The sequence below is a fragment of the Bos grunniens genome, chromosome 20, assembly GCF_055505025.1.
Source record: "Bos grunniens cultivar Pamir isolate PY7600 chromosome 20, Bosgru_T2T1.0, whole genome shotgun sequence".
Lineage (NCBI taxonomy): Eukaryota > Metazoa > Chordata > Mammalia > Artiodactyla > Bovidae > Bos > Bos grunniens.
This window is the reverse complement of record NC_141184.1, coordinates 30,357,424-30,374,729: the sequence shown is the minus strand read 5'-3', so window position 1 is coordinate 30,374,729 and position 17,306 is coordinate 30,357,424. Positions and strand designations below refer to the sequence as shown.

Here is a 17,306-nt window from a genome sequence, read left to right as displayed (position 1 = left end):
ACCTGCTTAACTGCACCACCCCCCCCGCCCCGCCCCCACCCGCAAGAAGTTTTCTTGTGGCTATGCGCAATATTCAGGTTTATCTACATCTGGTAGGCTGATTCTTCTTCTTACATCCTCAGTAACACTCTGAAGATAATTCAACTCGTCATTCTACTTCTTTTTACAGGTTTTATTCTGATTTTGTATTTCTTCTTCAGTTGGTTTTGGTAATTGCTGTTTATCCAGCAGTTTGAACATTTTGTCTAAATTGTCTACTTTATTGGCATAAAGCTGTTTATAGTATTTCCTTATAATCCTTTAAATTTCTGTAAGGTTGGAAGTGATGTTCCTCCTGTTTTTTTATCTTGGTACTTCGTGGATCTTTTGTCCCTCTCCTTTCTTCCTCTCCATATGCCTGTTTTAACATTGATCTTTTTAAAAGAAATAAGCTGGCTTTATTGACCTTTGTCCCCTCTTCTATTTTTCTGTTTTGCATTTCATTGGTTTCCATGCTAAGCTTTATCATTTCCTTCTCTTTGATTGCTTTGGATTTAGTTTGCTCTTTTTCTGATTTCTTTTTTTTTTTTTTTTCTGATTTCTTAAGGTACAAGATTAGGTTGTTGATTTGAGGTCTTCTTCTGTAATACAGGTATTTAATAAAGCTTCAGATGTCTTTAAACACTGCTTTAGCTGCATCGTGTAGGTTTTTATATTTTGTGTTTTCATATTCTTTTAGTTCAGATTACTTCTTCCTGCCTTCTGTAATTCTTTGAGCCATGGATTATTTCTCATGTGGAGATTTTTCGCATTTCATTCTGTTTTAATTCTGATTTAATTCTCTTGGAGTAAAGCGTTTTCTATGATTTCACTGCTTTTAAATTCATTGATTTGTGGGCTGACTTATGAGGTATCTTGGGAAATATTTGTGTGCTTGAAAAGAAAATGTATTTTGCTGTTGTTGGTTGGAGTGTTCTATAAATGTCATTTAAGTCAAATTGGTTGATATTGTTGTTCAATGCTGTATCTTCGGTCGTTTTCTCTCTAGTTGTATCATATTGTTCAATGCTATATCTTTGTTTTCTCTCTAGTTGTATCAGTTAACAGTGTGGTCTTCCACTACTATTACTGTATTGTCTGTTTTTCCTTTTTGTTAGGTTTGTATCATGTATTTTGGGATTCTCTTTTTAGGTGTTTCTGTGTGTAATAGTTAAATCTTCCTGATGGTTAACTCTGTTATCATTATGAAACATTCCCCTTTGTGTCTTTCAGTTTTCCTTATTCTGATGTCTACTTTGTCTCATGTTATATAATATTCCAGCTTTCTTTGAATTAGTGTTTCCATGGTTTTAAAAAAAATTCATTCTTTTAAACCTGTTTGTGTCTTTGAATCTAAACTGTCTCTTGTAGACAACATAGGTATGGTTAAATCTTTTATCCGGTCTATGAAACTTGACCATTAGAATATCTGATCTAGCCCACACATTTAATGTGATTACTGATAGAGTTGGATTTATACCAGCCACTGTGCTCTTTGTTTTCTGTGTCAGATGTCCTTTTTGTCTCTCTACCTCTTCTACCATCTTCTTTTGTGTTAAATGGAAAAATAAAGTTATACTATTTAAATTTCCCTACTCCTCCCTTTCTTCCGCCTTGCCTTCCTCCCTGCATACCTATATCCATTGGAGTTTTTTCCTTAGTCTTCTTTAAAATAATACTCATTTAGTTCCAGCAAAATGCAGAAACTATGCTCCAGTATGTCTTCATTTACCCCTTTCCTTTGTTCATTATTGTCAGAAATATTACAAGGTCACATAACTCAATACTGTTTTATACTTACTATTTTATGCAATCTTTTGCTTTTAAGTGAGTTTTTAAAGGCAAAAATAGAAAATATATAGTCTTTCTTGTTCATTTACCTTTGTAGCTATCTTTTCTTTATATGGATTTGAAATACTGTCTGATATTAATTTACTTAAAATTGGCAGGAGTTCTTTTAGTATTGCTTATAAGGCATATCTGCTAGCAACAAATTCAGCCTTTGTTTACTTGTAAATGTCTGTTTCATCTTCAGCTTTGAAGGGTATTTTGCTGGGTATAGATTCTTGGTTGATAGTTTGTTTCTTTCAGCACTGAATATGTTATCCTAATGCCTTTTGGTTTCCAGTATTTCTAGTGAGAGGTTATCTGGTAACTGTATTGTTCCCTTAAATGGGATAAGTTGTTTTTTTCTTGTTGCTTTTCCAGTATATAATATATACTCTTTGTTTAATGTCAGCAGTTTGACTGTGATGCATCTGGGTATGATGCTCTGGATCTTCAATGAATATTTTTCACCATATTTGGGGAAGTTTTCAGTTACTCTTTTTTCTGCTTTCTCCTCTTTTTGAGGCTCTTGTCGCTACTGGGAGACTTGCTTGAACACTACTCTCTGAAGTGAAAGTGAAGTGCGAGTCACTCAGTCATGTCTGACTCTTTGCGACCCCATGGACTATACAGTCCATGGAATTCTCCAGGCCAGAATACTGGAGTGGGTAGGCTTTCCCTTCTTAAAGAGATCCTCCCAACCCAGGGATTGAACCCAGGTCTCCTGCATTACAGGCAAATTCTTTTTTACAGTGGCTTACAGCTGAGCCACAAGGGAAGCCCACTGAGGCTTTTCCTGTTTTCTTCATTACTTTCCGTCTTGTTCTTTAAATTCAAATTCAAGTTCATTGACTATTTCTCATCTCTCATCTACTGTTGAGCCCCTCTAGTAAACTTTTCACTATAGTCATTGTGTGTGTGTGTGTGACATATTCACACTGCTACATTTACTTATTTTTGGCTGTGCTGGGTCTTTACTGCTGCATGCAGGCTTTCTCTAGTTGCAGAGAGTGAAGGCTGCTCTCTAGTTGTGGTGCATAGGTTTCTCACTGTGCTGGCTTCCCTTGCTGTGGAAGTCTGTAGGCACACAGGCTTCTTTAATTGCAGCACTTGGGCTTAGTTGCGAGTTGCTGGCCCTAAGGCATGTGGGCTTCAGTAGTTGTGGCACAGAAGCTCATTAGCTGTGACTCACAGGCTGTGGAACCTTCCTGGACCAAGGATCAAACCTGTGTCCCCTGCATTGCAAGGTGGATTCTTATCCGCCATGCCACCAGAGAAGTCCCAGTCATACTTTTTTTCTTTGGATAGGAAAAAAAAAGACCTTTATTCCCCTATTTTCAAACAGATGGTTGCTAGTATAACATTTATGAGTTTTGGCAGATATATCATAGTTTCCCAATTACCTTCAGATAGTAACATAACTTGTATTATGCATTAACCAGGAAAACAAGACGTTTTAACCTTTTCCCAAGTACATCAATTAATCCATCCATACTTCTTTCTTTCGAGCAATTTCTACACATGTTGATTAGTTTTTCTTCCTCTTTTCGCCTCTCCAGTTATTTTTGGATCTACTGTCCATTTAAGAATTAATAATAGAGAAGGACAACAGTGATCTCTTTTATTTTTGGACTTCGGCTAGATCATTTCCTTAGGAGATACACCTGTGGCGGATTCATTTTGATATTTGGCAAAACTAATACAATTATATAAAGTTTAAAAATAAAATAAAATTAAAAAAAAAAAGAACTAGCTGAACTTGTTTTACTTCAAGAATACAAGAGAAACCTAAAATAAACTTTTTTCAGTGAAGTATATACAATAGGCATTAGCTCTTTTTTTAAAGAATTCCTGAAAATAAAAGGTTGAAAAAGAAAACAGTGGGAAAAATAAGTAATTATATGGTTCATTCAGTGATATTTCTTAACTAAAGAATTTCATTCTCTTAACTGAGGTTCAATATTTGATGAATCGTTATTTTTATTAATGCATCATTGTCATTTTTCCCACTAATTCTTTAAATGTGGTTTCCTTTAGTTCTTTACTCATTATTTGATAGAGTGTCCCTCAGTTTGGGTTTGATGTATAAGTAAATTATTAATGTGTCTCTTAGTGTGTGTGTATTTTCTGTCTTTTAAGGTTAACAATGTTGGGATTTCATTTGCTTCTAGTTAGATGAGATTAATTGGAATGTGGCACTTGATAATCACAGTCCCTAATTTGCTTTCTGACAGGTTCGTTTTGTTGCTGGGACTGCTGTTTGTTTTCACTACCACTGGTTTTCAAGCCACTACCCTTGTCACTCTCACACTTACTGGTGTTCTAATAACAAGGTTCAGTTCAGTTCAGTTCAGTCGTTCAGTCATGTCTGACTCTTTGCAACCCCGTGAATCACAGCATGCCAGCCCTCCCTGAACATCACGATCTCCCGGAGTTCACTCAAACTCACATCCATTGAGTTGCTGATGCCATCCAGCCATCTCATCCTCTGTCGTTCCCTTCTCCTCCTGCTCCCAATCCCTCCCAGCATCAGAGTATTTTCCAATGAGTCAACTCTTTGCATGAGGTGGCCAAAGTACTGGAGTTTATGTATGCAAATTTGAATTCCTTGGCCATGCATAATATTTTTTTAGCCTGTGATGAATCTTTTAGTTATAGTTTCTATACACAAACTTTTTCAGATACCACTGATTTAATATTTCATTAAATTCCTTTTGGCATTACTAAAAGTTAGCTGCTTGCAAGAACAGAAATTTCTGCAAGTAACCTAAGGAAAGGAGATACAGGTCAGTCTTTTGGAAATAAGGTTTAGAGGTACAACCCAGATACAGGCACAATTCTGTTGTTAGGATGCTTTTCTCTGTGTCTCTATGTGTATGTCTGGGTCTGCCTTACACTGTATGTTCTCTCATGTCTGCATGTCTCTCTTCTGTTCCTTTCTGTTTATCATCATTCTCTGGTTGCATTTGTGAAGAACGGCCAGTGACTTCTGAATCCACATAACCAGTTACATCTCTATTGTCTATGCTCACCTAAATGATACAGCCTGTGTGTGCCAAGTTCAGATTCCCAGGAGGAGAACTTTAATGTACCCATCCTGGTCCAATTAGATTTGGCAGAATAGTCATCCCTTTCTGTAAAATCTGTAGAGGGCAAGTTTCTAAAAGGTGGATGTGAGCCAAGAGTGGTCTCAGTAGTACAACTTTTGGAGTGAGTTTGGTGCGTGTGTGCTCAGTTGCTTCATTCATGTCCGACTTTGTGACCCTGTGGACTGTAGCCCATCAGGCTCCTCTGTCCATGAGTTTCTTCAGGCAAGAATACTGGAGTGGGTTGCTGTGCCCTCCAAGGGATCTTTCCGATGCAGGGATTGAACCGTCGTCTCTTGTCTCCTGCATTGGCAGGCAGGTTCTTTACTGGTAGCGCCACCTATAGTAAATCCCAAATGTTTTTGGAAACCTGATATTTTCTTTTGCTGAGGAAAGTCTGTGCCATTTCTGAAACAGTGGTCACAATAGAATTAAACATTATATACAGATATGTTGTTTTTAGTCATTTCATTTGGAAATACTTTGTGCATAAAAACAGAAACATGCTCGTAAAATATGAAAACTGTTGTCTATACCTTGTCCATATATTAACAACAGTTAGTCTTAAACAATAAAAGGCTTCTGGTTAAATATTCTGGAACTCAAAAGTTGAATGATGAGAATTCAATGTTAGCATATTTAGGGGCCCCAGTGAACATTTCCCTTTGAAATCCTCCCCAAGTGGAGCCACTTGAGAAGAAAAAGGGAATCAGGCAAATAAAGATCAAAGTAAATTTTATCTCATCGCTGAGAAAAAGTTGTGTTGGAGGTTGTTGCTTAGATCTGCAGTAATGTCAGATTACTGCATGTATTCTCTGTCCCCTACGTTTAGATCTTGGAACTGCCCACTGAAGGGCAGAGCTTGTCCCTGGTGTCATTGCCTCATTCATTCCTGTGCCTTCATTCTTTCTGTTCTGCTCCTTGCTTCTGAGTGGCATACTATATGGTAAAGATCATATATCCCACTTAAAGTTACAAGCTTCTTGTGAGGTCTGCCTAAAGATTGGCCATTTGTCTGAGTTGGAGATGCTGAGTGTTACCAAAAATGTAAGATTGATAGGAGCACTCTGTAGTCAGTTTAGCTGGCATTCTGTTGGGAAAGTCTCCACCTACCTGGTTATCATTAGTTGTTATTATTAAATTTTGGTAATAGGCAAGTAGAGGTGCTTTGAATTAGCTTCCAGGGCCTTCTGATTGCCTGCGTCTTGTATTCTAGTCTTGATTTTGTTGAAGACTTAGACTTCCCTGGTGGTTCAGACAGTAAAGAATCTGCCTTCAATGCAGGAGATCCGGATTCGATCCTTGAGTTGCAAAGATCCCCTGGAGGAGGAAATGGCAACCCACTTCAGTATTCTTGCCTGGAGAATTCCATGGACAGAGGAGCCTGGCAGGCTACAGTCCATGGGGTTGCCAAGAGTTGGACACGACTGAGTGACTAACACACTTGTGAGCTGCACATGGTATGACTTTCAAATGTGCCTGATTTGATTTTCTAGCATTTCAGCTCCCCAGGACAGCCATGTTAGGGTCTTCATGGGACCATCTGTTCTTCAGTGTTTCCCCTTGCTTTGGACCCAGGCCTGATGAAATCCTGGTTCTCTGGATTCTTGTGGGGGTAGTGTATGACCCACTGCTACTTAGCATATCCTGCCTCTTCCATTATTATATTTTAGAAATAGCTGATTCTGATCCTAACCTTAAACTTGTAGGGCCCCAAATAGTTTGTGTGTGTGTGTGTGTGTGTGTGTGGTTCTCTAACCTCCTTCAGGACCCAGAAGTTGAGTCTTCTGCAGTGAGTAGAGGACATCCTCAAGATCCTGTGGCTACTGGTATTCCTAATGGAGTGCTGCTGCTTTGTCACTAAGCTGATTGCCTGGCCAGTGGTTCTCCCTTCATGTGACCCTGAACTTTGAGTGCTAGTACCCTACTTTTGGATTAAGCTAAGGTAGTCAAAGCCCTGGTTTTTTCAGTAGTTATGTATGGATGTGAGAGTTGGACTATAAGGAAAGCTGAGTGCTGAAAAATTGATGATTTTGAACTGTGGTGTTGGAGAAGACTCTTGAGAGTCCTTTGGACTGCAAGGAGATCCAACCAGTCCATCCTAAAGGAAATCATTCCTGAATATTCATTGCAAGGACTGATGCTGAAGCTGAAACTCCAATACTTTGGTCACCTGATGTGAAGAACTGACTCATTTGAAAAGACCCTCATGCTGGGAATGATTGAAGGCAGGAGGAGAATGGGACGACAGTGGATGACATGGTTGGATGGTATCACCGACTTAATGGACATGGGTTTAGGTAGACTCTGGCAGTTGGTGATGGACAGGGAGGCCTGGAGTGCTGTTGTTCATGGGTCGCAAAAGAGTTGGACATGACTGAGCAACTGAACTGAACTGCCCTTTTGATAGATACGGTATAAGATTTTTACTAGGGCAAAAACACATTCATGCCCTGAATATATAACCTTCCTATTTAGACCACAAGTCCTTGTAATTGTTTCAGGAGTGGTGTTTTATCTGAGGACAAATCCCCGGGCTGGTGTGTTGTTACCTGCTCTGATGAAGTCTTTCGCACTGAGAAGTCAGGTAGATTGGTAGTCTGCCTAGATTTGGATGGTCACTCAGCCAGTCTGACCAAGTTTTAAGGCTCCTAGTAACTGACAAGTTAGATACCAGTTCTTCATCTGACTGCTGTGCACCTGTGAGGCTTGTGCCCCATGTCTGTCCTCTCTTCCATGGGTTTAGGTTAACCAATGGCACCCCACTCCAGTACTCTTGCCTGGAAAATCCCATGGGTGGAGGAGCCTGGAAGGCTGCAGTTCATGGGGTCACTGAGGGTCGGACACGACTGAGCGACTTCACTTTGACTTTTCACTTTCATGCACTGGAGAAGGCAATGGCAACCCACTCCAGTGTTCTTGCCTGGAGAATCCCAGGGACGGGGGAGCCTGGTGGGCTGCCGTCTGTGGGGTCGCACAGAGTCGGACACGACTGAAGCGACTTAGCAGCAGCAGCAGTAGCTATAATACTGTATTTCTTTCAAGATACCATCTATTTTTAAATGCATCCCAATACCAGAGATACAACTTCTCCCCCTCAGTTTTATTGAGAAATAATTGACATACATCGCTGTATAAATTTAAGGTGTACAGTATTGTGGTTTAATTTACACATGCAGGCATACCTTATTTTATTGTGCTTTGCTTTACTGTGCTTCACAGATACCATATGTTTTACAAATTAAAGGTGTTTTTAAATTAGCAATAAGGAATTTTAAAACTAAGGTATATACATTTTCTATTTTTTTGGTTATAAGGAAATGGCAACCCACTCCAGTGTTCTTGCCTGGAGCATTCCAGGGACGGCGGAGCCTGGTGGGCTGCTGTCTGTGGGGTCGCACAGAGTCGGACACGACTGAAGCGACTTGGTAGTAGTAGTAGTAGTAGTAGTAGTATAGTGTAGTGTATATATTAACTTTTATGTGCACTGGGAAGCCATAACATTTGTGTGACTCACTTCTTGTGATACTGGCTTTGTTCCTGTGGTCTGGAAACAATTCTGTGATATCTCTGATTTACCAAACCGAGGTAGGCCTATATAGTGAAATGATTACCACAGTAAGTGTAGTTAGCTTCCATCATCTCATATAGAGAGACTAAACTTATGTTTGGAGATCAGTAAAATGTAGTTGTATGGTTAGCACTAGAGATTAAAAGATGGAAGTGCTCTTTAGCAATTGGCAGGATCTAAGCTGGTGCCCCAGCTTCAGTAGCTTTGCTTGTATGTGTAAAAGTGACATGGATTCATTGCAGAATCTTGCTGGCCTAGGTCGTGACCAAATTCAGTTGGCTTTTTCCAGTGTACTGCTTTCCTTCTAATATACTTAATTCTCAAGGATGGCATTGCCACCATCTTATCCAGTAATATAAAATATTTTTGTTCAGCTATGGGCTTCCCTCATGGCTCAATGGTAAAGAATCTGCCTACCAATGCAGGAGACACGGGTTCGACCCCTGGGTCAGGAAGATCCCCTGAAGGAGGGAATGGCTACCCACTTTGGTATTCTTGCCTGGAGAATCCCATGAACAGAGACTGGCGGGGCTAGAGTCCATGGGGTTGCAAAAGAGTTAGGCATGACTTAGCGACTAAAAAACTCCCCTTTTCTCTCCTGCTTCTGGCAACTTGCTTAATTCCTGATCATACTTTTATGATGTGGATTTTGGCAGGCGTCGTCAGCCTGCTTGGTATGGTTTTGGTGGCTTCACTGATCTTTGGAATATTGTGTATGAGTCCCGGAAGCTTTGGTACAGAACTGTCCATGTCCATTTGTCTGTTTTCCCACGTGAAGTTAATTCTGTTTAAGTATGTGTCGTTAATGTTAATGCCCAAAAGCCATTCACTACATGTAAATCTTTGAAGTCCTGTTAAATACTCCATTTTGCTAACTTCTCTGGGTATACCTTTATTCTCAGGGCAGTTGAGGTTGAGGTGTATTTTGTTGTCTGCTAGCAAATGTAAGATTCTCCCCTCTCCCTTTTTTCTAAGGTGAAATCGGTCATTCTTTTAATTTTTATTGTTTATTGTTTTTAGCTGCACTGGATCTTTGCTGGCCTCGAACAGGCTTAGTTGCCCTGAGGCATGGGATCTTAGTTCCCAACCAGCCATCGAATACACACCCCCTGCATTGGAAGGCAGACTCTTAACCACTGGACTGACTGCCAGGGAAGTCCCTAAATTTCTAATAAGTACTGTTCATCAGAAATTTGCAGGCTGCAGAGACAGGGCATGGTCCTGTACTTGATCCATCACTGTCTTAAGAGGTATACTCTATTATTTATAGTTTGTAGAGGCTCACCTGGGAACTCCCATCTGTATGTCCAGGCCCGTTGAAGCCAGATAGCTATAACTTTGATTTCATTTGAATCCATTTCTGGGCTTCCTAGAGCTTTAATTGTATTGGATGGATACACAAGCCATGGATTTTACCCAACATCTGTAAGTTACTGGTCTTATTAACTACTTAGCTAAATCTCTAGTGATCTTAATTTAACCAGATCCCTAAAAAAAACTAAGTTTAAAAGAATCCCCTCAAATCTAAACAATATCTGCTTCCCCTGCCTCACATTTAAGTCTGCTTCTTTATTTTTTATATAAATTAAAAAAATATTTATTTATTTATAAAGTACTTGGTTGTTTTGGGTCTTCATTGCTGCATGCGCTTTCTCTAGTTGTGATGAGCTGGGGCTACTCATCTTTGTGGCCTGCGGGCCTCTCATTGTGGTGGCTTTTCTTGTGGCCCACAGGCTCTAGACATGTGGGCTTTAGTTGCCCATGGCATGTGGAATCTTCCTGGACCAGGGATCAAACCTGTGTCCCTGCATTGGAAGGCGGATTCTTACCCACTATACCACCAGGGAAGTCCGGCTTCTTTATTTTTAAACAAATTAAAAAAAAAAACCAACCAAACAAACACACACTTCTATGGCTGCATTGGGTCTTAGTTTTGGCATGTGTGATTTACCTCCCTGACCAAGGATTGAATCTGGGCTCCTGCATTGGGAGTGTGGCGTGTTATCCACTGGACCACCAGGAAAGTCCTATAAACCTGCTTCTTAATGTTGATCTCCTTGTGGCTCCCTTAGTCTAAACTCTAATTTTCTCAAAGCCTTCATTCTCAGAAGGGTAGCTTCGCCATTTAAGTTCCTGTGTCAAAAGTGAAGTTGCGTGGACCGTGATAGTCATCATCTTAAATACAAGCTGCCCACGGTGGCCTGGCAGAGCACCAAGACTGACCCCAACAGAGCCCCATAACCCTGAGTCTAGGCCTTCCTTTCTTCAAAGAATCCTTTGACCTGTTTTCCCTCCCACCAAAATTGTATGTTACCTTATTCTGAGTTTTAAACAGGACTAGTGACAGCTGCTGATTTCTCTTCAGAGTTGAGTACTCACTGAAGCTTGCCAGGCTCCTCTGTCCATGGAATTCTCCAGGCAAGAATACTGGAGTGGGTAACCATTTCCTCCTTCAGGGAATCTTCCCAACACAGATCAAACCCACGTCTCTTGGGTCTCCTGCACTGGCAGGCAGATTCTTTACCACTGGCGCCACCTGGGAAGTAGAGTACTTTAGTAGTTGGCAACTCTTCATGGCTTTGTAATTTGGACAGACCCAGTTGTTAGCTCTCAAAGAGTGCCTGTTTTCACTTGAGTATTCCCAAATCCCTAGATATCTATCAGTCTCATTTTGTCTGGCTTTTTTATCCACCTTGGTTATTGCCCTTAAATTTCTCCTGGGGTTGTGTGTTGGGGGGTGCCGGAATCTGATTGCTTTACAGTTTGTTATTCAGAGTACTAGGCATGACCCCATGCCTAAGTTTTCTGATATATTCATCTGAATTTAACCTTGTGTTTTTATCCTAAACAGCATTGAATGATGTTCTAATTCTGCATGAGGCCGCATTGGACTAGATTATTTTTCCTGAGCTGCTGCTTTTGCCCATGTTGTAAACCACTATGATCTGAGGTTAACTGAATGGGTGAGCCCTGAAGTCTGAAAGGGCCTAATTAGCACATAACTTAGTGACTTCCAAAGTTACTTGTAAGAAAGTGGTGAAAAGACAGTAAGTTCTTGAAAATCCTAGTTTAATAATGTATAGTACTTGTATTTTTTCAGTATTTTGATTTTAATTAGAGAAAGATATGAAAGGTAAAAGGCACGAGAAATAGCTTTGGCTAAAAAATACTTATTTTCTTGACTCCAAAGTAAATTAACTCTTTTGTTTTCTCTTTTTTAAATAGGGTTACACATCATTTTGGAATGACTGTATATCATCTGGATTACGTGGGTGTATGTTGATTGAATTAGCGTTGAGAGGAAGGTTACAGCTAGAGGCTTGTGGAATGAGACGTAAAAGTCTATTAACAAGAAAGGTAAGAGGGGGCCTATGTAACATAGCCTTTTTGAAGAGTTTGTGCTGCTTAAAGATGAAGAATGTTTCTACTAATAGTTTTCTATTGTATTGAAGTATAGTTGATTTACACTGTGCTAATTCCTGCTATATTATATTCAGTTATATGTATACATATATTCTTTTTTTTTTTTTTTTTTAATTTCAAGTTGAGTTTTATTGAGGACCTTACTGAAGACTGTAGCCCAGGAGACAGCCTCTTGGATAGGTCTGAGATCCTGTACATTGTTTTTTATATTCTTTTCCATTGTGGCTTATCGAAGGATATTGAATAAGTTTGCTGTATTATACAGTAGAACCATGTTGTTTTACTAATAGCTTTCAGAAGTTAAAGAAGTTGATTTTAAAGTTAAATCTTTATTGAATCATGATTCCGTATCTTTTTTTTTCGTCTTTGATTTTTTTGGTTCTTTGTACATAATGAGTAATGTAATTCATTGTTAGGATCATTGGCCGTTGCCTCCTGCATATTCAAAAAGACTCCCAAAGTTTATTTGCTATTTCTGAAAACCATGATTTGGAAGACTTGACATAACTACTCAAAAGTGATACTGTGCAACTTAACCACCCATAGGCAATTGATCTTTCTGCCAGAATACAAATACTTTTCAGATCTCCTCCTCTCCATTGTTACGGTCTGTGTTAATATAGGTGTTATTGACTAGTGTCTAGAATTTTTAACTTTCATTTTAGTCTAAAATATTCAAGGCCATTTCTCTTCGTCTGTCATTGTTTCTTGGGGGATATAGGGTGTTTCAAAACTATTTTTTTCATAATGCATTGTGTTATGATGAAATCCAAAATGCTTTAGGGTGAAAACTGAACATTTTTTGATTGATATACCAGATAGAATAATAATCCTATCGGAAAGAATATATTTTTGAAAATTATATACACAGTAGACATGGTATAGCAGGAAATATTCCTCATGGAATATTAAAATTAAATTTAGTCATTTAAAGTAGAGTCAAATGAACTGGCATGAGATTAATTTTGAAATTACTGTTTTAGATATTTGTCATAAAGCAGAATATAATTTTTATTTCCATTTTACTGTGCAACCATAGATTTATGGGGGACAAAAACCTTAGGAATTTTTAATTATCAGTGAAATATATACATTAATTACTAATAGTAATAAAAATTACAAGTAATGTTACGTTAATATTATGGATCCCTGACCTAAGAAAAAATATCCAACTATACCCAGTTTATTATAATCCTGACACCTGTCTCAGAATGATGGGCAATGCAGTGTGTTGAGGCCAGATGGCAATCGATTTCGGGAGTTAATGGAAAGTAAGAAGTGGTGGCATGACCACAGCATACAGACATACAACTTCTTATCCCAGGGCTTTTTATTTTTTCTTATTCTGACACCCTACTACAAGCATGGCCCAGAATAGCACTCTACAATCGAACTCTCTGTGATAATGAAAGGGTTCTATATCTGCTCTGTCCAGTATGGTGGCCACCAGCCACATGTCTGTGAAATAGACACTTGAAATGTGGGTCATGCAAATTGAGACATGCTGTAAATAAAAACACACTGGCTGTTTGAAGACTTACTATGGAAAAATAAGAATGTGAAATATCTCAATTACATGTCAGTATTTTGGCTATGGTGGGTTAAATCAAATGTATTCAAATTAATTGTACTTATTTTTCTTTTTAAATGTAACTACTAAACAATTTAAAAATAGATTCATGGCTTGTATTTCTGGCTCTAATTATATTTCCATTGGGTCATGTTGTCTCCGAAATAGATACTATATTCTCTTTAACCTTTTATAGCTCATTATTGACCAGAGACATATTAATACATTAGTCTTTTGTACCTGAACGTTATTGACCAGCGATGTTTCAGTATTCACTTACACATCAAATCACTTGCCACAGGGGTCAGTTTTTGCCAAAATCCCCCAGTCAATAATGTGCCAAGATTGATCAAAGAGAAAAGGATATGCTGTCAATGACAAGTTTTCAAGAAGACTCCCATTTTAAAAATAATATTGTTAAATTTCATAATATTTTAATAGCTAACAGATCAATAATATAACAAATTAAGCTTTGATATTACAGAATTTCAGCTAGAGATTTGTTTAGCCAAGAGTGTCATGGAAGGCTTTAAAAAACTCTAAAGCAGTGTAGTGTTTTCTTCTGTCATCCCCTACTTCTGGATTTTTCTACTCTTTTGCACCACACAGCACGTGGGGTCTTAGTTTCCTGACCAGGGGCGGAACCCACGTCCCCTGCTTTGGAAGCACAGAGTCTTAACTGCTGGACCACTAGGGAAGTCCCTTGGATTGTTCTGTTCTTCAAGTGGATTCTATATCCATCTTAACTTAATGTTTGGTAGTATTTAAAATCTTTATGTAATCGAACCTATTGGTATTTCCAGGGTTTCTGCTGGTTGTCACAGTTTTGAGAAAACTTTCTCATTCTCTCTATTACATTTCATATTTAAATCTATCTTTTATTGCAGTATAAGCTCTGAGGAGCCAAGTCTTACTTTTTACCTCTAATTTTTTAGCCAGTTGTTTTAGTAATGTCTATATGAAATGTCACCTTTATTATGTACCAAATTCTGATATGTAATTGAGTCTGTTTCTGTATCTAATAAATGTTTGAAAAATGATTTTCTGTATCACATAGCTCAAGGTTTAGCAGTGAAGGGAATTGCAGTGAGTATAAACTCTTCTACCATTTTGCTTTACTCATTAAGGCACATTTTCGTTTATGTTATATTTTCATTTATGATTGTGGCTAATCTGGTTAGGTTAAATACTGGATTTTCTTACTATGGAATTAATTTAAAATCTGACCTTTGATAACTGCGTGAACACTTGGAGCTTTAAGCATGGTGAAATGTTTACATAATTTTTTTTTTTTTATCTAAAGAGATCAAATAGATCATGTGATTCTTATTGATTACATTGTAGGTGATTTGTAAGTCAGATGCTCCAACAGGGGATGTTCTTCTTGATGAAGCTCTGAAGCATGTTAAGGAGACTCAGCCTCCAGAAACGGTCCAAAACTGGATTGAATTACTTAGCGGTAAGCTTCTGTGTATAAGCTGAAAACTGAATTCTTAGAAAGATTTTTGTAAAAATTTAAAATCCTTTTGAAAGGAACTTGGACAGATAGTCACAAATTTGTTTAGTGGTAGACAGACTTGAGAGTGAATTAGTCAGTAAATAGGGAAAACAGTGGTTTTTAAAATTTCATCACCTTTAATGAGACAGCAGGTGTGACTGAGATTATGTATACTTCCTTAGAGCTCCTGCCATTCTTTGTCAAAATTATTTCATGCTACCTTATTCTGGATGGGCTAGGTTAAGCTGTGTAAACAAACAACCCTAAAACCTCAGTGGCTTAAGACAGAAGCTCATTTCTCACTCATGCTGTACAAATCAGTCACAGACCACTTCATTCTCACTTTGGCAGCCAGGCAGATGGAGCTGCCACCATCTGGAGCATTGTCAGTCACTAGTGTAAAGAGAAGAAAAGTATAAAGATCACCTGGGCTCTTAAATTTCTGCTCAGAAATGTTGTGTGGTTCAGGCTGCATTGGTCAGAACAAGTCACATGGCCTCCCCTAACTTTAAGGAGACAGGAAGTGCAGCCATATGAAGGAACAGCTACCTGTTGATAGCACTGATGACTACATTTATTTTAAAGGTGCTTGTATATTTGTCTAACCTACTAGATAGTGAACTCCTTGAGTATAGGACCTGAGTTACCTTGCTCTTCTTCTCTACTATTATATAAAACATAGTTTCTATGTATATTTATTCTCATTTCATGTCCAAATACATTACTATTTAGAGTACCTTTCAAAAACATTTGGAGGTTATCAGAGATTAGTAATTAACATGATGTCATTTTTCTCACTTATCAATGGAATTTCTAAAGTAATAGTTATATTATGAAGATGTTCTTGTATCAGTAAAAGATTGAGTTTTGCATGTTTTTTGAAACATAAATGTACATATTCCAAACTTAGCTAATAGAGCAATAAATGAGTACTTTACACTTCTGGCAGAGTTCATTCTTTCTTCTTTTTTGTGAAGAACATAAATTTTCACAAGATTGTCTTGGTAATTTTGAGAGGTTATTTTGGCCCACACTCTGGTAGATCTGTTGATAAATTTTCTTTTTACCTCATTGAGTAAGAGAAACTTTAATGTGACCCTTTTTCCTTCTTTGTGCTTGTGATGTTGGTGTTGTGTTCAATTCCAATTTTTTTATTGTAGGAAATCTTAAAATTACTTTACCCATTTGATGAAAGTTTGTTTAGTTAAAACTAGGTGCTTACCCATCACGTACCAGGACTGTGTCACAGTGCTCAGAACACTGTCAGCCCTCTTTGCATGAGCCTTCCACCTGTTTGGCAAACCGTAGCCATTGACAAGGCTCAGTGAGGGTATGAATATTAACTCTACATGTTAAAAATTAGCAAATGTGATTTTCCAGATGAAAATAGAAGTGTTAATAACTTCTAACTGTACCCTGACAGACTGTTTCTGCATTCTCTGGAGTCTTTGTGTCCTGCTTGTGTTGTACTGCCTTTGCTGGCCCGTTACTACGTATGGTATGCAAATTAGAATTTGTAATTAGATTCTCAACTGACCAAAAAGAGCGTTTCTTAAAGTTGTCATTAGCTTTTTTGGGAAGTAAGAGTGCTAAAGTTCTTTTTGTGGTATATAGTGGGTCTTGCCTTAAGTCAGTGTTTTTGATATCCACTGTGGTGCCACTTAACACTGTGAAGGTGTTTCCGGACGCTCCCTCCGTCAGTGATCTCTTTATCTTACACTGTATGTGCTAACGTCACGGGAATGTGGTTGAATACTGTATCTTAGACCACCAGATTTCCTTTGATAGTTTATATGCTTGTCATGTGCACATGCCATGCAGGGAGTATGACTTGCAAAGAGTTGAATCTTACCGTTTAAGGTGACTATATACTTCTTAGACTTTACATGTTAATGTAATGTTTTTTGCATGTAGCTTATCCAGTACTCAAGTTATATGATAATTGAACATGGTTTTCAACTTGAGCTGGTATGCACTGTTTTTAGCTGATTAAGGAGTGAAAGGAGGGCAGAAGTTTATAACTGTTTCTCAGAAGTAGTAAATATAATTAAGACTTTATGAAACAGAGCCCATTTAAGTTAGGAACTTGTGTAAACCAGAAAGCTAATACTTAGAAAGTACCTTAAAAAATTTTTTTTAAACAGCATCCTGTGAAGTTCAGTATGGTTGTTAATGCCAAAATACTGTTACCTGTAGTACTTTGGTTGCATGTTCCTGATGTACAATAAGAATGATTAGTAATTTTAGCATAAAAGCAAAGAATCTGGAGTGGGAGAAAGAGCACATTTCTTTTAAATTAAGAAAATATCTTCT

At 38.2% G+C, this 17,306-nt stretch overlaps 1 protein-coding gene across 4 annotated transcripts in view; it reads left to right on the top strand.

Moving 5' to 3' along the window:
• The window catches only part of GOLPH3 (golgi phosphoprotein 3), a 52,022-nt gene that overhangs the window by 21,367 nt on the left and 13,349 nt on the right, over positions 1-17,306 (top strand). For 2 of the 4 annotated variants that reach the window (XM_086361302.1, XM_086361303.1), the window contains exons 2-3: positions 11,728-11,859; positions 14,840-14,954. The exons of 1 other annotated variant lie outside the window; for it this stretch is intronic. In XM_086361302.1, the coding sequence (XP_086217428.1) occupies positions 11,728-11,859; positions 14,840-14,954 (247 nt within the window). Of the gene's footprint in view, positions 1-11,727; positions 11,860-14,839; positions 14,955-17,306 lie in introns of those variants that run through there. One more of the 4 variants, XM_086361304.1, reaches the window with a different exon arrangement.